The sequence below is a fragment of the Callithrix jacchus genome, chromosome 9 (assembly GCF_049354715.1).
Source record: "Callithrix jacchus isolate 240 chromosome 9, calJac240_pri, whole genome shotgun sequence".
NCBI classification, from domain to species: Eukaryota; Metazoa; Chordata; class Mammalia; order Primates; family Cebidae; genus Callithrix; species Callithrix jacchus.
The window spans coordinates 127046647-127064376 of NC_133510.1; the positions used below are offsets into that span (position 1 = coordinate 127046647).

A 17730-nucleotide genomic window follows, 5' to 3' on the forward strand; every position below is an offset into this window, starting at 1 on the left:
AGGTGCTGTTCTGTAAATAAGAAGGACTGAACGTTAGTAGTTCAAAGCCTTGTTATGATCCTGGATAATATCCTGAGTATGGTCTCCTATACGCCCTTAATTCTGAGATATTCACTTAAATGTCATATATGTGAATATGTAATGTGCATAAATATGAAACATACATGATATTTAGCTTCTTGGTGCCCTCCAAAGGCAAAGCTGTGCTTCTAGCTCAGACTTCATTTGTGCCGTGGCCACAGTTTTGGTGAAATGTAGTTGCTTTATGTTTGGAAGAAACCACTAACAGAGAAGGGAAGCCCGGGGAGAGTTGACATGGGTTGCATTTTAAATTTTGGATTGAATTCAAAACATCTGACTCGTCACAGAGGGAACCCAGATTGTTTTCCTCATGCATTTAGTTTGCTTGAACCATGGCTAAAGTCTCTCTTGATTTAGGCTTGGGCTGATGACAAGGTTATACATCCTGAACCCCAAAGCCGTGAGTGTCACAGAACTCTATGGCATCCTGGACCCCACCACCCGAGACTGGACCGATGGGGTGTTGTCAAACATCTTCAGGGAAATCAACAAGCCAACGGATAAGAAGGAGCGAAAGTGAGTATCCTTGTGGGTAGGAAAGAGCCTGGGTTAGTTAATGTCAATTAGCTCATCATTAAAAACGGTGGCAGGGCCGGGCATGGTGGCTCTCATCTATAATCCCAGCACTTTGGGAGGCCGAGGTGGGCAGATCACAAGGTCAGAAGTTCGAGAGCAGCCTGGCCAATATGCTGAAACCCCATCTCTACTAAAAGTACAAAAATTAGCCGGGCATGGTGGTGGGCCCCTGTAGTCCCAGCTACTCGGGAGACTGAGGCAGGAGAATTGCTTGAATTGGCCGGGAAGCGGAGGTTACAGTTAGCTGAGATCACACCACTGCACTCCAGGCTGGGCAACAGAGTGAGACTCTGTCTCAAAAAAAAAAAATGGTGGCAGGACTATACATTGTATACATTGCAGCTTCGTGCTTGGATTTCAACAGACTTAGAATGGAATCCTGGAGGCTGTGCTTAGGAAGTGCAGTGTCCAATCTTAGTGCTTTTTATGTGTGAACTGTCTTCTTAGTGATGCAGTGTGGTAGGTACCGGGATTGTTCCCAGGTTACCACGGAGAAAACTGAGGCCTGGAAGGGCCAGAAACGTGCCCCAAGGCCAGGGATTTGACCCTGCTCTGTGTGACTCTAAGTACTCAAATACAGCTGCTGTCAAGCTCCTGGTCACCGTGTTCTCTGGCAAGATAAGTCAAGGAAAGGTAGCAAAGTGCCATGGAGCGTGCAGGCGTGGCCCCCTGAGCCCCAGCTTTCCATCTGTACATGTGGTTAATGGTGCCCAGATGACGTCACCTTGTGCTGTGGCCGGGGCCAAGTGAAGCCAAGTAAGAATAGGCTCTGGGCGGGGGGTGTCAGGTAAAAAGCTTTTAGTGAGTCCTATAATATCTCTTTGGTAAACTCAGGAATGGTTCTCATTTTATGTTCTAATCAAATCCCATTAATAATAAATAAAATCCTTAAACAGCAAGAGTCCAAAGTCCCGACTCATGGCTTTTAAAACAGCTTCTTCTTAGCACTTCTCACCGGATTCTGGATGAACTCAGGACTCCACTCTGAGTTCCATTGTCTTGTTCTTGGCAGTCTTTCATTTTGAGCAGTTCCTCAGGATTTCTTTATCTTTTATGATCTTGTTCTGGAAGATTCCAGACCCGCCGTTCTAGAGAATGCTCTCGGTTTGGGCTTGTGAGTTGCTTCTTTGTGATTAGATTCCTCCTTGACAGGAAGGCCGTAGGACTGGTACTGTGTCCGCCGCACCTCATCACGGCACATGCCGTTGGCTGCCCTATTATGGCTGCTGTTAATCTTGATTATTGGGTTAAGGTGCCATTTTCCTCTGTGCAGTTGATATGGAACTGGAAGGAGACATCTTATGACCAAGTAAACACCCCATTTCTCATCCAGCCTTCACCCATTCACCCAGTGGTTCGAGCATCTATTGATGGTTGCTTGAATCTAGTTGTCATAGTCATTGTCTTCTTCTTCCTCCTCACCTTCCTCTTCTTCTTTTTTCTTTTTTTTGAGAGGGGTCATACTCTGTTGCCCAGGCTAAGTGCAGAGGAATGATCATGGTTCACTGCAGCCTTGAACTCCTGGGCTCAAGCAGTCCTCTCACCTCACCCTTCCGAGTGGTTGTGACTACAGGTGCATGCCACCATGCCCAGATAATTTTTGCCTTTTTTGTAGAGACAGGGTCTCCCGTTACTGCCCAGACTTGTCTTGAACTCCTGGGCTCAAGGGATCTTTCTGCCTCAGCCTCCTAAGTGCTGAGATTACAGGTGTGAGCCACCACGCCTGGCCTTTGAGTCTTCTTATAATGAATGTAAATGGAGACTTTCTATAGGGACAACTGGTGACATTTGAATGTGGACTATGTATTATATAATAATATTTATGAATATTAGATTTTCTGACTTGGGTAATTCTGCTCTGGTTGTGTAAGAGAAAGTGCTTATTCTTATGAAATACTTGCTTTAGGGGAAAGGGGCATTTAATCTGCGGTTGACTCTAATGATTCAGAGAGAGACAGAATGAGAGTGCAAATGTGACAAAAAACCTAACAATTGGGGAATCTGGTGGAAAGGCATATGGGGGTTCTTCATACTATTTTATTCTTGTAACTGTGTAAGCTTGAAATTTTTTAAAAATAAAAAGTTAAAAAGAAAAAAAAACACGGGAAGGAAATAAACCAAAATGTTAATGTTGCCAAAAAAAAAATTCATCTACTCGTATCAGTGAGTTAAATGGAGGCACTGTCAAACTACCCTTTCGGCATAGCAGAATAGCGTCCATCCTGCGGAGATGGGCTTTGCTGCGTAAGATGTAAGCCATTATAGCCACAAAATGGAACCATCATGAAGTTTGAATACCTGAGGCCTTGGAAGTAGACCTGCTGCCTGGACAGATGGTGTGTCAACCAGGGCTTGTAAACTCAGATGCTCCGAGGGACCCAGCAGGTAGTACAAATGAGTCAAGTGGAGCAAACTACATGGTGTTATTAGTTCCCTAGGGCTGCCATGACAAATAACTGGGTGGCTTAAAATAGCAGAGATTTATTATCTCACAGTTCTGAAGGCCAAAAGTCTAAAAAGAGGTGTGGGCAGGACTGCACTCCCTCCGAAGGCTCTAGGGCGAATCCTCCCTCGCCTCTGCCACTTCTGGTGGTGCCAGGTGTTCCTTGGCTTGTGGCCACATCGTTTGAGTCTTTGCCTCTGTCTTGGCCTTCCCCTTTGCCTGTCTCACATCTCTTCCTGCTTTTCTCTTATAAGGACATTTGTCATTAGATTAGGGCTCATCTGTTTAATGCAGAATGATCACATCTTAAGATCCTTAATTACATCTGCAGAGGCCTTTCTCCAAACAAGGTCACAGGCACAGCTTCTGGGTGAACGGATCTTTTGGTGGGTACCATTCGATACACTACACATGAATATCCAAAATACTTTCTTTTCTCTTCACTGTAGCACAAGGAAACCAGGGGTTAAAACCAGCATTAAGTAGCAACTGATACTCAGCCTCAGATGTAAGAGAAACATGAGGTAGGGGCTGGGGGCGGGCAGGGACTATGGCACTTTCTGTCTCCATGGTCAGCCACTACTCAGCATCAGCAGATTGTTCCCATGAAGGAAGGAATGCAGGTCTGTGTGCTCAGAATTTCCAGTTTGCCCCAGAAGTGAGAAATTCAGATTTTTATGTGAAGTTCCCTAATTCTTAAATATTGGCAACTAACTCAAACATTTTTTTTTTGAGACGGAGTCTTGCACTGTCACCCAGGTGGGAGTTCAATGGTGCGATCTCGGCTTACTGCAGCCTCTGCCTCCCATGTTCACATGATTCTCCTGCCTCAGCCTCCCGAGTAGGTGGGATTACAGGCACACACTACCACGCCCAGCTAATTTTTTTTATTTTTAGTAGAGACGGGATTTCACTATGTGGGCCAGACTGGTCTTGAACTCTTGACCTCGTGATCCACCTGCCTTGGCCTCCCAAAGTGCTGGGATTACAGGCTCAGTTTTTTCTATGCCATTCAGTCAAACCTCTGGGCCAACTAGGGTACTCTTTCTCAGATCCTGGCTAGGAAACCCTGGGAAAAAGACATTCAACATGAATGGGCAGGTTATACCGAGTCCATAATTGGAAGCTCTCTAGGACCCGTGGCTCTCCTTTCTTTGGTTGCTCCAGGTATATTTTATTTGATGGTGATGTGGATGCTTTATGGGTGGAGAACATGAATTCTGTGATGGATGACAACAGGCTGTTGACCTTGGCCAACGGGGAACGCATCCGGCTCCAAGCACACTGCGCCCTGCTCTTTGAGGCAAGTGGTAATTAAAAGTAAATTTGAACGTAAGTCTTTCTTGTAATTAAACATGTGAATGTTTATTAAAGTAGTAGTAAATATAGATGATTATTTAAAAAACAAACAATGCATAAGGCTTTATAATAAGTACAACTCTTTGTTCTTCACTCCTCTCATCCCTCTTTATCCCAGAAGTGTCTCCTTTTACTTTTTATGAAAAAGACAGAAATATTTACTGAATAACCAACTAATATATTATGATTACATTTACTCTCTTTTTTTTTTTTAGAGCCCTTTGCTTTGTCTAGAGTTTGTAATTGCCTTCCTTTTTTTCCTCACACTGTTTGCCTTTATCTTAACCTCTTTTTAAAACTTTCTATCATATCAAGTATTCTGTTGAGCCTCTTTATTTCCTGGAGACTATTCTCCAAAGCCTTCTATTTCCTGCTTAGGATACAGACTGCTTGTTTCATAGGTGTGGCCCTGGGACTTGCTTTCACTCTTAGTATTACTGCGATTCCTAACTGTAAAATTTGTCAGTGCATGAAATATTTGTACATGCTGTTATCTGATGAGCTGACTGAACTGTATTTTTTTGTAGAGAGAGCTAGGTTTGTTAATATATCTGGTTTAGTTGTATACTTATGAAGTTTTATACTACCTAATCTCAACTATGTTAAAAAAAATAAAGGAAAAAGATTGAATGGAAAACACTCCAAAACAACATTTGTTTCTGGGTGGTGGGATTTGGATAACTTATTTTCTTCTTTATACTTTTGTATTTTTGTCAGATATTCACAACATAATAATTTTCACATAAATTTTATAATAAGAGAAAACCAAAAAGTTGTTACATCAGAAGTGTGTAATCTTCTCATCATAATCCCAGGTGTTCCTCAGGGAAAGCTGTGTTCGTCTTGGTATGATTTAGATTTTGTGCAGTTGTAAAAACTTTGCATAAGAGAAGGTCCTTAGCATCTAGTTTGTCTTGTGCACAGCTGTAGCCAGGATTGATTTTCTTTGTTTCTCCAGGTTGGAGATTTGCAGTATGCCTCCCCTGCAACTGTCTCTCGATGTGGAATGGTTTATGTGGATCCTAAAAATTTGAAATACCGACCATACTGGGAAAAATGGGTTAATCAAATACCTAACAAGGTGAAAACTTTTCTAAAACGAACTTAAGGTTATTAGTATTGGTGGCTAGTTGGATGACATAGTCCAGAGGGATGTTTGTAGGCAGTGACCTTGGTCTTGACCTGCCCATGTCCTTGAGCACAAATTAAGTGAAAACATGGCAGACACACTTATTAGATTCCAGATAGTTTATAGCCAGTGTGATAGGTGACTGGATTGGCTAGTCGAGACCAGAGGTTGACACATTTTTTCTGTAAAGGGGGAAGATAGTAAATATTTGAGGCTTTGAGTGAGCCATGCGATTTCTTTTACAACTGCTCAACTCTGCTGTTGTGGCATGAGAGCAGCCAGAAATTTGTACACAAATGGGCATGGCTGTGTACCAATGAAACTTTATTTACAAAACAGATGACAGGCCAGAAGTGTGTGTTGTCTTAACAAAAGGCCTCTGTGAAAAGTGCAGATGGATATGACAGTCATATGTGGGTTACGGCTCTACCACACCTGGGACACTACGACCACATTCTCAAAGGAACACAGGTGGCCTGGGTATGTCTCTGGAAAGGCTACCAGGCTGGAGGTGAATGGAAAACCAGGACATAATTTTGCCAGAGAAGAGCAGAAGAAAGGAAGCATGATAGAACCAGCTGAGGCCCTGTCCTATGGGAGGCAGCTGTCTCAGGACCCAGGCAGTCCCTGGTGGTGATTGGTGCCTTGATCGGGAGGGGACCTTTGCTGCTTTACACTCTTTGGTGGATGACCATGGTCATGTGACTTGAACTCTAAGATGATCAGCCTCTCTTATGTCAAGTGGGACCTGTTATCTCCCCTTTCTCCTACCCAAGGGCATGGCAGGCCCTGTGGCAGCGAAATGAAGGACTTCATGATGAGATGAAAGTATGTTGTAAAGGACAAATCTCTGCCAATATAGGGCACTATGATCAGGGCTTCCTCACCTGCCAGATGTATCGTCATCAGACGCTGTCACTCAACCCTCTTTAGGCAAGAAAAGCTTTCTGTTAACTTCATTTTAAATAAATGAACCTTGAAATGCTTTGGAATGCTGCTTTTCTTTAATAGGTGGAGCAATACAATTTAAATAATCTCTTTGAGAAATATGTGCCCTATCTCATGGATGTGATAGTGGAGGGGACGGTGGATGGGAGACAGACAGAGAAGCTGAAGACAATAGTTCCTCAGACAGACCTCAATATGGTAAGAAACGGTCCCTGCTGTCAGCAAAAAGAAATTCCTTCCTAAAGACAGGCCCACGGTGGGGCTTTAAGGGGAATGAAGATGCCAGTCAGGGTAAGCAGTAGCATTGTGGGCTGGTGCCAAGGAGGGTGCCATGCTTGCTTCTGTGCAGGTCAAGATACTGGGTTCCATCTGTCTGAACCAACATGAGGGGTCATATGTTCCATCCTCTGGGACCTGGAATCCTGGGATTTATGACTGAAACAGACTCTGTGTGGGTGGACTGTGTGGGCTGAACCAGATATTTTCCTGTGAACCAGGTAACCCAGTTAGCCAAGATGTTGGACGCATTACTGGAAGGAGAAATAGAGGACTCGGACCTGCTGGAGTGCTACTTCCTGGAGGCTCTGTACTGCTCTCTGGGAGCCTCCCTGCTTGAGGATGGAAGGGTGAAATTTGACGAATGTATCAAACGCCTTGCTTCCTTGACTACTGTTGAGACAGAAGGAGTTTGGGCCAGCCCTGGGGAACTGCCAGGTGGGAACCGGGTGCTGCCTGCTTCCCTGCTCTGAGTGCCTTTGGTTAAATTTCTAGAGGAAGTGAATAAGCTTTTCTATATTTCTGTCTGTGTGAGTCTTCCAGATAGTTTGCTTCTCTAGAGCAACACAGTGGTGGGAGCAGGTGGCCGGACCCCAGGAGCAGTTAGCATGCCGACTGCGGTGCCAGGAGTCCACGCCCTTTGGATGGTCTTTCCAGATGAGATGCAGCTTTTCTCGCCACAGCCGAGGCACTTGCTTCCTTCCCTCCTTAAGCGTTTCACATTCTGCATGACTTGGAGTTTCTTCTCCTTTGGGCTTCTCTGTCTCTTTTATTTTTATTTTTAGCCACCTCTCTCAATTTCCACCATGTAATCCATCTGCTGTATTCCTGAGCATCTGCACAGTAGAAAATCAAGTGTGGATTTGTAAATCGTTCATAGGAAATCATAAAATAACATTTTATGTTTTTGCACAAAAATGTGCGTCTTCAAAGAATCATACATGATGAAAAGGATGCATTCTCCAAGGCTGTATATGGGGCCAGGGCCCTTCTTTGTCCATCTCTTATTGATATTTGAGCATGGCTTGGAATATAGATGCTTTTTTTTTTTGAGACGGAGTTTTGCTCTTGTTACCCAGACTGGAGTGCAATGGCACGATCTCGGCTCACCGCAACCTCCGCCTCCTGGGTTCAAGCAATTCTTCTGCCTCAGCCTCCCGAGTAGCTGGGATTACAGGCACGCACCACCATGCCCAGCTAATTTTTGTATTTTTAGTAGAGATGGGGTTTCACCATGTTGACCAGGATGGTCTTGATCTCTTGACCTCGTGATCCACCTGCCTCGACCTCCCAAAATGCTGGGATTATAGGCGTTAGCTACCGCGCCCGGCCGGAATCTAGATGCTTTTGAAGTTGCATTTTATAATCCTTACCTGGTGGTGTTTTTAAAGTTTAAAATAAAATGACCTCCGGTCTTTCTGTTGGAGAGTTATGGAGTAATTAGAAGATGTTGTAAAGTCCCTGCTCTATTGGTTGGCAGTCCAACTGTTCTTTTTCAGAACCAACGTCTCCCTTCAAGGAGCGCTCTCCAGCTCCGCCGGCCATGCTGGCTGAGCGTTGCTGCCATCTGCATTTCCCTCACTCGCGATGATGATCTGCTTCCCCGGCCTGCCTCCCTCAATTGCCCTCATCTTGGGGACCTGAATGACCCTCTGAGCCTCCCATTTCCAGACACCTGTTCACAGGTCCAGCCCTACAGGCCCTCAAGCATACCCTAGACTCCCCCAATACCCGGCACTGTCATGTCTGTGTCACGAATCCCGCTCTCCACCTGCTCTGCTTCTGTTACTCGGGATACACGTGCTCCTATTTGGTCTCATGGGGATGGCCAGTCTGTTGTGCTGGTGTCTGCTGTTGCCTCGAGCTCCCACCACTTGCCCTTTCCCTGTGTCCTCATGTCTTTGGCTGGTGGCCCTCACTTCAGCCACGCTTGCCCGAGACCCCGAATGCCTTGCCTAGTTGTCCTGTTGAATCCCTCCGAGAAAACCCCAAGTCTGTCTTCTCTGCCTCTCTAGGGGCTGGCAGCAAGAAGATCACGACTCTGAGCCAAGGGGATGTGATCTCTGGGTTCGGTGTTGAAGTGAAAGTTCACTGAGTGGGTGAGAGCTGGGAGGTGTCCTTGCAGCAGCATGAGAAAGGACGAATACAATTGGGGACTGCTGAGTGAGGAGAGGATTGTGGACTGGTGGGAGATGATGGCTTGGTTGAGGAGGAGGCGGTGACACAGGTGTCTCCATTAATCCCAGTCCCTGGCTGGCATGCATAGTCCTGGCTCCATCTGAGTCTCTCCCTCCCTCTCTGTCACCTTCAGTTTCCCCCTCTCTACCATCCCATCAGCTCTTAGACATGCTCCAGTGATGAGTAGCTCTTGCATGGCCTGGGTGGAGGTGATGGTGATTATAGGAAGGGCCAGGGCTCCCGAGCTCCCGGGCACCTGCCGCTTCTGTCTCTCCCCTGCCCGGGTTGCCTGTCTTCCTTTCCGCATTGTCTATTGTGCCTGCGCTTCTCCTGTGGCAGCACTTTGGGCTCCACACTGAGAAATGGCTGCTTCTTGCCGGTATCTGTCCCCTACCTGGCCCTCCAACAACTGCAAGGCTGGGGACCAGAGCTCTCTGCCTCACCGTTGTATTCCCAGGGAAGTGTACGTCCAGTGAGTGGGAAGCATTAGTTCAAAATAGAGTCTGACTAGTGCCCAAGTCACATCAGTGACTGTACCGTGAACAAGAAGCGTAAGCTCCAAATACTTGGTGTCTGTGCGGTGATGAGCAGCATTAGTTCAAGGCATTCGGTGTCTGTGCGGTGATGAGCAGCATTAGTTCAAGGCATTCGGCGTCTGTCCGGTGATGAGCAGTGTTAGTTCAAGGCATTCGGCGTCTGTCCGGTGATGAGCAGCATTAGTTCAAGGCATTCGGCGTCTGTCCGGTGATGGGCAGTGTTAGTTCAAGGTATTCGGCGTCTGTCCAGTGAAGGAGCAGCATTAAAGTACTCACTGTGGCTTCCATGCAGTAAGCAAGCAACATTAGTTCATTTCAAGCATGTGCCAGAACTGGTTTTGTATTTCCACGTCTATGATCCGAATGAAGTCAACCATTATCTCCTGCAGGTCAACTTCCAACTTTGTATAACTTTCATTTTGATAACAAACGGAATCAATGGGTGCCATGGAGCAAATTAGTTCCAGAGTATATTCATGTCCCCGAGAGGAAATTTGTTGATATCCTGGGTAAGTCGTAGTCAAACCCTTGTTCCTGGTTTTAGGAGTGTGTGATCCTCGCTCCGGGAGGAGGCGAGGAAGATCCAGTGGCTTCTCTGTTACTCTAAGTCCCACGCAGAGATCTGGGAGAGAAGAACTGAAGAGGGTGAACTGTGGGCCCTCCTGGGCACAGGTCGCCCCCTTGGTATTTTTGTCAGCTGCTGGCTCTGAGCATCTTCTGTGGCTGTGCCTCCCAGCTCTTTTCTCAGCAGGCTGAGCCCCGTGGGCGGATGAGATGCTGTCTCACCTCCCCTCGCCTTTCCCTGGGCTCTGTTCAGTCCACAGAGCTGGCTGGGTGGAGACCAAGCGGCAACGAGGCAGAATTTTGTAAAGGGCGCTGGCTTGGAAGCTGTGTACCATGGGCGTTTATAGACCGAGCCACATTTAGAATGCACCCCTCTGGCTATTTAGATAAAATATGGGCTGAATAATTTCACAAAGCTTGTGCCTGACTTTGGCCCATTGAGCTTATAGAGTGAGATGGCCCTGTTTTCTCAGGAGCCATCAGGATTAAAATCTGACAGTGCAGGAGGGAGTCACACCTGATGCTGTGGTTTCACTGTCTCTTCAGAGGAAGGTGTTGGTCAGGAAGTTAAATCCCGCAGGGGTCTGAGTGATGTCAGCCGCAGAGAAGCTGAGTTTTGAATATCCTGAGTATAAGTCAGAACTGCACCTTCCAAACAGCTTGGGTGTTCTCAAGCTGGACTGCGGTGATGCAGACTGTACCAGTCATGACATTATACACTTAAGTGGGTGAACGTTTCTGAGGGTGTGCCTTGGCTCTGCTGCTGTTCTTTATGGGATTTGTGGGATTCTAGGACAACCCCAAATTACCAAGAGCCCACCATATTGGAGCTGCTATGATGCCCCTATTCTTAATATCTATGCTAGTTCACACAGTGGATACCACTCGGACTACCTGGATATTGGAACAAATGGTCAAAATTAAGCAACCTGTGATTTTCGTTGGTGAATCTGGCACTTCAAAGACAGCCACTACCCAGAATTTCCTCAAAAATCTGAGTGAGGAAACTAACGTAAGTCATTATTCGTATGAGTTATCTATTGCTGTGTAACACATTATTCCAGCCAGTAGATTTGCAAAATAGATGTTAGTCTCTGTGCAAATGTTTATTGCTGCTACCCTGAAGAAAAGGCCAGCTTTTCACATCATCTCTTTCTGCTTCAGATTGTGTTAATGGTCAGCTTCTCCTCCCGCACCACGTCCATGGATATCCAAAGAAACTTAGAAGCAAATGTGGAAAAGCGAACTAAAGATACTTATGGTCCGCCCATGGGAAAACGCCTGCTGGTGTTCATGGATGACATGAATATGCCGAGGGTAGTCAGACGCTTCAGCTGGTGGAGGGAGGGGCCCAGATGGTGCCTGTGTTTGCATGGGGGTGTGTGTTAGAAGTGAGTATGAGGACACTGATCTTTATCTCTGCACAATGTCTCGGTGCAGGCTGTGGGGAGCCAGCCTAAGACAGAATGTGCCTGGGATGCTCTTCTTACACAGAGGGACCTTCCCTGACGGATCTTTTTCCTTAGTTTCTTAGAGGAGGAATGCAGGCAGCAGGCAGGCTTTGAACTAAATTCAGCATGTGTTTGAGGATGTTCTTTCCAAAGGAGCTCTTCTTTAGATAATAATACTGTTGTTGGCCCCAGGTACATGGGGGACATCCGGGCAGAACCTTCCCAAGAATTCCTCTGGAGTTTTCAAGGAAGAGAAACTTTAGCTGCATGATGAGTGTGTTTCTGGGGTCAGAGCCTGAGAAGTACAAAGTTTTCTTAGCATATTGGAATTGAAATTTATATTGTTTCACAGAATAAAACATTTTTTCCTGAAAGTCTATTTCCAGAAGGACTGTATGCAAAGCCAGGCTCCACCCACCCACCCACCAATCTATCCATCCATCCATCCATCCATATGTTCATTCATCTGTCAGTCTGTTCTTCTACTTATCCATCCATGTGTCTGTTTTTTCATCCACCCGTCTGTTCATCCATCCAACCATCTATCTGTCCATTCATTCATATATTTATCCATCTACCCATCTATTCTTCTGTTTACCCAATCTGTGTGTTTTTCCATATGCCTGTCCATTTATCCATCTACTCATCTGTTCATTCACCTGTCCATCCATCCAGCCATCCATCCATCCAGCCAGCCATCCATCCTTCCTTCCATCCATCTATTCATCCATCCATCCATCCTTCCTTCCATCTATCCATTCGTCCGTCTCTCATCTGTCCATCCATTTGTCCACCCATCCGTCCATCCATCCATCCGTCCATCTGTCTCTTCATCTGTCCATCCATCCTTCCATCAGTCCATCCATCCATCTGTCCATCTGTCCATCTGTCTGTCTGTCCATCTGCCCATTAAATAGATGGTCCAATCAGTCTGTCATCGATGTATGAATTAATTACCCAATGTCTTTGCTTATGTTAAATGAAGTAAGGGACGAATGTTTGGCTTAAGGCTCGATGCTTTGTAAGTCCCTGAAACAGGTGAAAGCAAGAGAAGCAGAAGTGTCAGTATGTGGACAGGCACATCACACCCCCTGGGTGGGACTGCATTGTTGACTTCCTGTCTGTCCATCCATCCATCCGTTCATTAATTGAATTAACATATATTTATTCAGCACTTCCTATGGGACTGGTGCTGCGTAGTCAACACCTATGGTTCCTGCCCTCATGAAGCTGTGGTCTCGTAAGGGAGACAGACTTCAAAAAACACAATCACAAATGGATATATACAGTTGCAGCCTTTGAGAAGCCCCATGAAACTGCAACCAGGGTGCCCTGGAGAGTAACAGGAGAAATGAGCTTGAGGTGGGATGGTCAGCCAAGGCCTCTCTAACTCCTACTATTCTCTTTTCTTTGTTTATAAAAATCAAGGTGGACGAATATGGCACCCAGCAGCCGATTGCCTTGCTGAAGCTGCTGTTGGAAAAAAGCTACTTATATGACCGTGGCAAGGAGCTGAACTGCAAGAGCATTCGAGACCTTGGCTTTATCGCTGCGATGGGAAAAGCTGGAGGAGGCCGCAATGAAGTTGACCCGAGATTTATTTCACTATTCAGTGTCTTCAACGTGCCATTTCCTTCAGAGGAGTCTCTGCATTTAATTTATTCCTCCATTCTGAAAGGCCATACCTCGGTAACTTGATTTTAATTAGAAGTCTAAACCGGAAGAGCTTGTATTGGGAGGAAACGTACGCGGGGCTGATGTATCCATTAGCTACAGCAGGGTCAAAGCCTAGGGCCCTCCATACTTTCAAGGGCCTCTGAAAATGTTTTAATTTCTTTCAAAATCAGAAGAAAAAATCATCTTTATACAAATGCCAATATAAAATGTAATTGTAACATGTTTTTATGGAGGAAGGAGTCCATGGGGGAAGTGCCTTGGGCCTGTGGGAGTCCTGACGTGCCCTGAGATGCTCATGCCACATTGAGTGACAGCGAAGAATCAATTAGCGGGCTGGGGTCCTGGAGTCAGTCCCCATTCTGCTCCCTGAGCAGGTTCCTTGAACTCTCCTAACCCCATTGTTGTTTGGAGGGGGGAGATCATGACGGTCCCCACCTCACTGGGTTTTGTGAGGAAATGCATGTAAAGGGTGTGGCACGCTACCTAGCGCACAGCAGATACTATGTTACTAGTTATTGCTATTATTATTATGGCTTACTTGGCTTCTCCAAATGGCACCCATTCATTTAAACAACCATCTTCTGATCCTGGCATTTTCCTACTAAAGCGGGGTCTGCATACTCAGAGGCTCCAGGGGCCAGGTGGGTAAGATAAAGGTGTGGAGGGGCCAGGCATGATCAGTAGAAACTGTGAGCACCTGCTCTGTTCATGCCCAACCTGAAGGCATTTACTTTCAAAACTGAGGTCTGTGCTGGTCAAATAAAGCTCCCACCGAGGGCTGTGTGGGGTCTTTGGTTCCACATTATGCTGACTTGTCAGTTAATGTGAAAATCTAGAGCAATAAAAACAAGTCAGGCCAGGCGTGGTGGCTCACACCTGTAATCCTAGCACTTTGAGAGGCTGAGGTGCATGGATCACTTGAAGTCAGGAGTTCAAGACCAGCCTGGTCAGCATGTCAAAACCCCGTCTCTACTAAAAATACAAAAATTAGCCGGGCATGGTGGTGGGCACCTGTAGTCCCAGCTACTTGGGAGGATGAGGCAGGAGAATTGCTTGAACCTGGGAGGTGAAGTCTTCAGTGAGCCGAGATCGCGCCACTGCACTCCAGTCTGGGAAACAGAGTCACAATCTCAAACAAACAAAAAAATGAGCTGATGAGCTTCTCTGTCTTTCAATTTTTTAATCTCCTGTTTAAAAAAAAATACAGTAAAATTCACATAATGGCTGGGCATGGTGGCTCACACCTGTATTGCTGCACTTTGGGAGACCGAGAAGAACGGATCACTTGAGCCCAGGAGTTCAAGACCACCCTGGGCAATGTGGTGAAACCCTGTCTCTACAAAAAATGCAAAACAATTAGCCAGGCATGGTGGTGTCCTGTGCTCCCAGCTACAAGGGAGGCTGAGGTGGGCGGATCGCTTGAGCCCGGGAGGTCAAGGCTGCAGTGAGCCGCGATCATTGCCACTGCACTCCAGCCTGGGAAGCAGAGCAAGACCCTGTCTCAAAAACAAACAAATAATTACTTACCTTAGCCATTTTAAAGTATACAATTCAGTGGCATTTACTGCATTCACAGTGTTGTGCAACCATCAGCACTGTCTAACTTCAGGATTTTCCTGGCCCCCGCAGGACACCCGTGCTCATTAGCACTTACTCCCATCCCACCTCTCATTCCCAGGAGCCCGGAACCTTCGTTTTGTCTCTGTGGAGTTTTCTCCGTTGGGCATTTCATATAAATAGAGTCATAAAGCACGTGGCTGTTTGTGTCGGGCTTCCTTCACTCCGCATCATCTTCTTGAGGGTCATCCATGCTGGAGTGTGTGGCAGTGCTTCATGCCTGGTTTTTTTTTGTTTTCTTCTTCTTCTTCTTTTTTTCCTTTTGGGAGGGAGTCTCACTCTGTTGCCCAGGCTGGAGTGCAATAGTGCACAATCACTGCAACCCCCGCCACCCGAGCTCAAGCGATTCTGCTGCCTCAGCCTTCTGAGTAGCTAGGATTACAGGTGTGTACCACCACGCCCAGCTAATTTTTGTATTTTATTTTAGTAGAGATGGGGTTTTACCATGTTGGTCAGGCTGGTCTTGAACTCCTGACCTCAGATGATCTACCCATCTTGGCCTCCCAAAGTGCTGGGAGTACAGACGTGAGCCACCACACCCGGCCAACTTCATTCCTTTTCACGGCTCAGTAATATTCCATCATACAGCTCTGCCACATTTTGTTTATCCATCCATCTACTGAAGGACATTTGTGGGGGGGGTCTCTGCATTTTTCAGATGTTTCATGAGAGCATTGTGGCTGTGGGTGACAAGCTGACATCCTGCACGCTGGCACTTTACAAAAATATTGTGCAAGACCTACTTCCCACTCCCTCAAAGTTCCATTACATCTTCAACCTTCGAGATCTCTCACGGGTTTTTAATGGTCTTGTCCTCACTAACCCGGAGCGGTGAGTTGGGTTTACCTTACTAAAACACGCCCCACAGGTATGATGGCTTTTCTTACTCTTTTAAGACAGAGGGCTTATCAGTGGATTGGGTGAATCATTGTATGAATTGATGACGCAATGTCTTTGCTTATGTTAAATGAAGAGGCGAGACCAACGCTTGGCTTAAGGCTTGATGCTTTGTAAGCCACTGAGTTGAAATGCGGGGAACAGGGAATGCAGAGAGCAGAATTGTGGGCAGGCGTGTCACACCCCTCACAGTCATCATCACAGGGTGGGACTGTGTTGTTGACATCTCGTTTTCAGTTCTGAAGTTGGAATTTGCCTGCGTAGAGCCTTTTGCTCAGGTAACTCAATCACTGCCGGTCCATTACAGAATGTATGTCTTCAGGAGAAGTAAGCAGAGGACAGAAAGGATTTAAGTCTGGATATAGGCAAATCCCCCATGAAAACTAGACTTACACCTTCACATAAATGTCTACTTCATTCTATGTGGATTTGCAAGCATAGTCCAATTAAGTGGATTTAGATTATGAATCTGGAAGATACTGAGAACTTTCCATGTATCCTGCTCTTGGGTGCCTTGAAACGTGTAGAATGTCAGGGGGGGTCAGCAGAGGGCAGCTCCAGGTGTTTTGGGAGGAGTGATGGTTCTTTGCTAGAAAGCAGGAGAAGTTCTGGAACTGGGGCCAGATGGAGTTGGCTCTTAGAAAAAGGAGCTGTTGGCCAGGTGCAGTGGCTCATGGCTGTGGTCTCAGCATTTTGGGAGGCCAAAGGAGGATTACTTGAGCCTAGGAGTTTTAGACCAGCCTGGGCAGCATAGTGAGACTCCATCTCTATAAAAAAAAAATTAAAAATTAGCTGAATGTGCTGGTGCATACCTGTAGTCCCAGCTACTTGGGAGGCTGATCACTTAAGCCCAGGAATTTGAGATGGCGGCGAGCTGTGATTGCGCCAGTGCACCAGCCTGGGTAACAAAGCGAGACCCCGTTTCTTAAAATAAGAAAAAAGGAAGAAAAAGAAGCTGCCAGTGACCCTGATGCTGGTTTTAAATCCTGTATTCCAGCAAGTAGGGAGATGTTAGGTACTTATTTTATGTCATTTATAGACAACGCTCTTTTTTTCTTTCCCACAGTAAGATAAGCTACGGATGATGACTTTAGAGTCTTTACATTAATTTATTAGCTTCTGTTGGGTCCTCTGGTTAGATTTCATTTATGTGAGACTAGCAGGGGCAAGACTAGAGAAACATTGTGCCTTTACAGGGCCCTGTGTGTCTGTGTGACCGTCACAGCCGTCGGCCCTGGTATCCTGCAGGGGGCTTCCTGGCTGATTTTTGTCTCTTCCATTCTGCAGATTCCAGACGGTGGCCCAGATGGTGAGAGTCTGGAGGAATGAGTGTCTGAGAGTGTTCCACGACCGGCTGATCAGTGAAACAGACAAGTATCTGGTCAGTACATCCAGTGCATCAGCAAGGGCAAAACTCAGTCACCAAATTCTCAGGAAAATAAACAAGCGCCGAAAGGGCTTTTTATACAGGACACTAATTGCAGAAAAATAGACACTAACACAAGACGTCAACAGCCAAGGAGGGTGGGTCGGTTATTTAAGCCTTGCAGCAACTGAAAAAATCGAATGCAAATTGTTTTAGATAATAATAGTGTATCCTCTTTTCCTAACAAGTTTTAGCTTGTGAACCGTTGTTGAGTTTGGGGCCTTAAGTGGGCTTCTATTTCAAGGTACAAGAGCACATAGGCAGCTTGGTTACGGAACATTTTAACGATGACGTGGAGGTGGTGATGAGGAATCCCGTATTGTTTGGAGACTTCCGAATGGCCCTGCAGGAAGGAGAACCGCGCCTTTATGAAGACATCCAGGACTACGAGGCGGCCAAGGCTCTGTTCCAGGTGGGGACGAGCTCCACCCTGTCCGCGGGCTCGCTTGCGTGGGCCAAGCAGGGAGCTGAGCATTGCATTGGTGCCCAGGAGCCTGTCTGAGGGCTTGAAATACAGGCTTATGTCTTGTCCAGTGACCCCCCGACATCTAGCATGCTCGGGAGTGACGTTA

At 46.3% G+C, this 17730-nt stretch overlaps 1 protein-coding gene across 7 annotated transcripts in view; it reads left to right on the forward strand.

Moving 5' to 3' along the window:
- DNAH10 (dynein axonemal heavy chain 10) overlaps positions 1 to 17730 on the forward strand; it is a 173561-nt gene that overhangs the window by 102844 nt on the left and 52987 nt on the right. For all 7 annotated transcript variants that reach the window (XM_078337642.1, XM_035258092.3, XM_035258094.3 and 4 more), the window contains 12 exons: positions 439 to 597; positions 4268 to 4403; positions 5418 to 5540; positions 6600 to 6734; positions 7034 to 7250; positions 9916 to 10035; positions 10957 to 11102; positions 11255 to 11407; positions 12970 to 13230; positions 15494 to 15666; positions 17020 to 17113; positions 17403 to 17570. In XM_078337642.1, the coding sequence (XP_078193768.1) occupies positions 439 to 597; positions 4268 to 4403; positions 5418 to 5540; positions 6600 to 6734; positions 7034 to 7250; positions 9916 to 10035; positions 10957 to 11102; positions 11255 to 11407; positions 12970 to 13230; positions 15494 to 15666; positions 17020 to 17113; positions 17403 to 17570 (1885 nt within the window). The remainder of the gene's footprint in view (positions 1 to 438; positions 598 to 4267; positions 4404 to 5417; positions 5541 to 6599; positions 6735 to 7033; positions 7251 to 9915; positions 10036 to 10956; positions 11103 to 11254; positions 11408 to 12969; positions 13231 to 15493; positions 15667 to 17019; positions 17114 to 17402; positions 17571 to 17730) is intronic.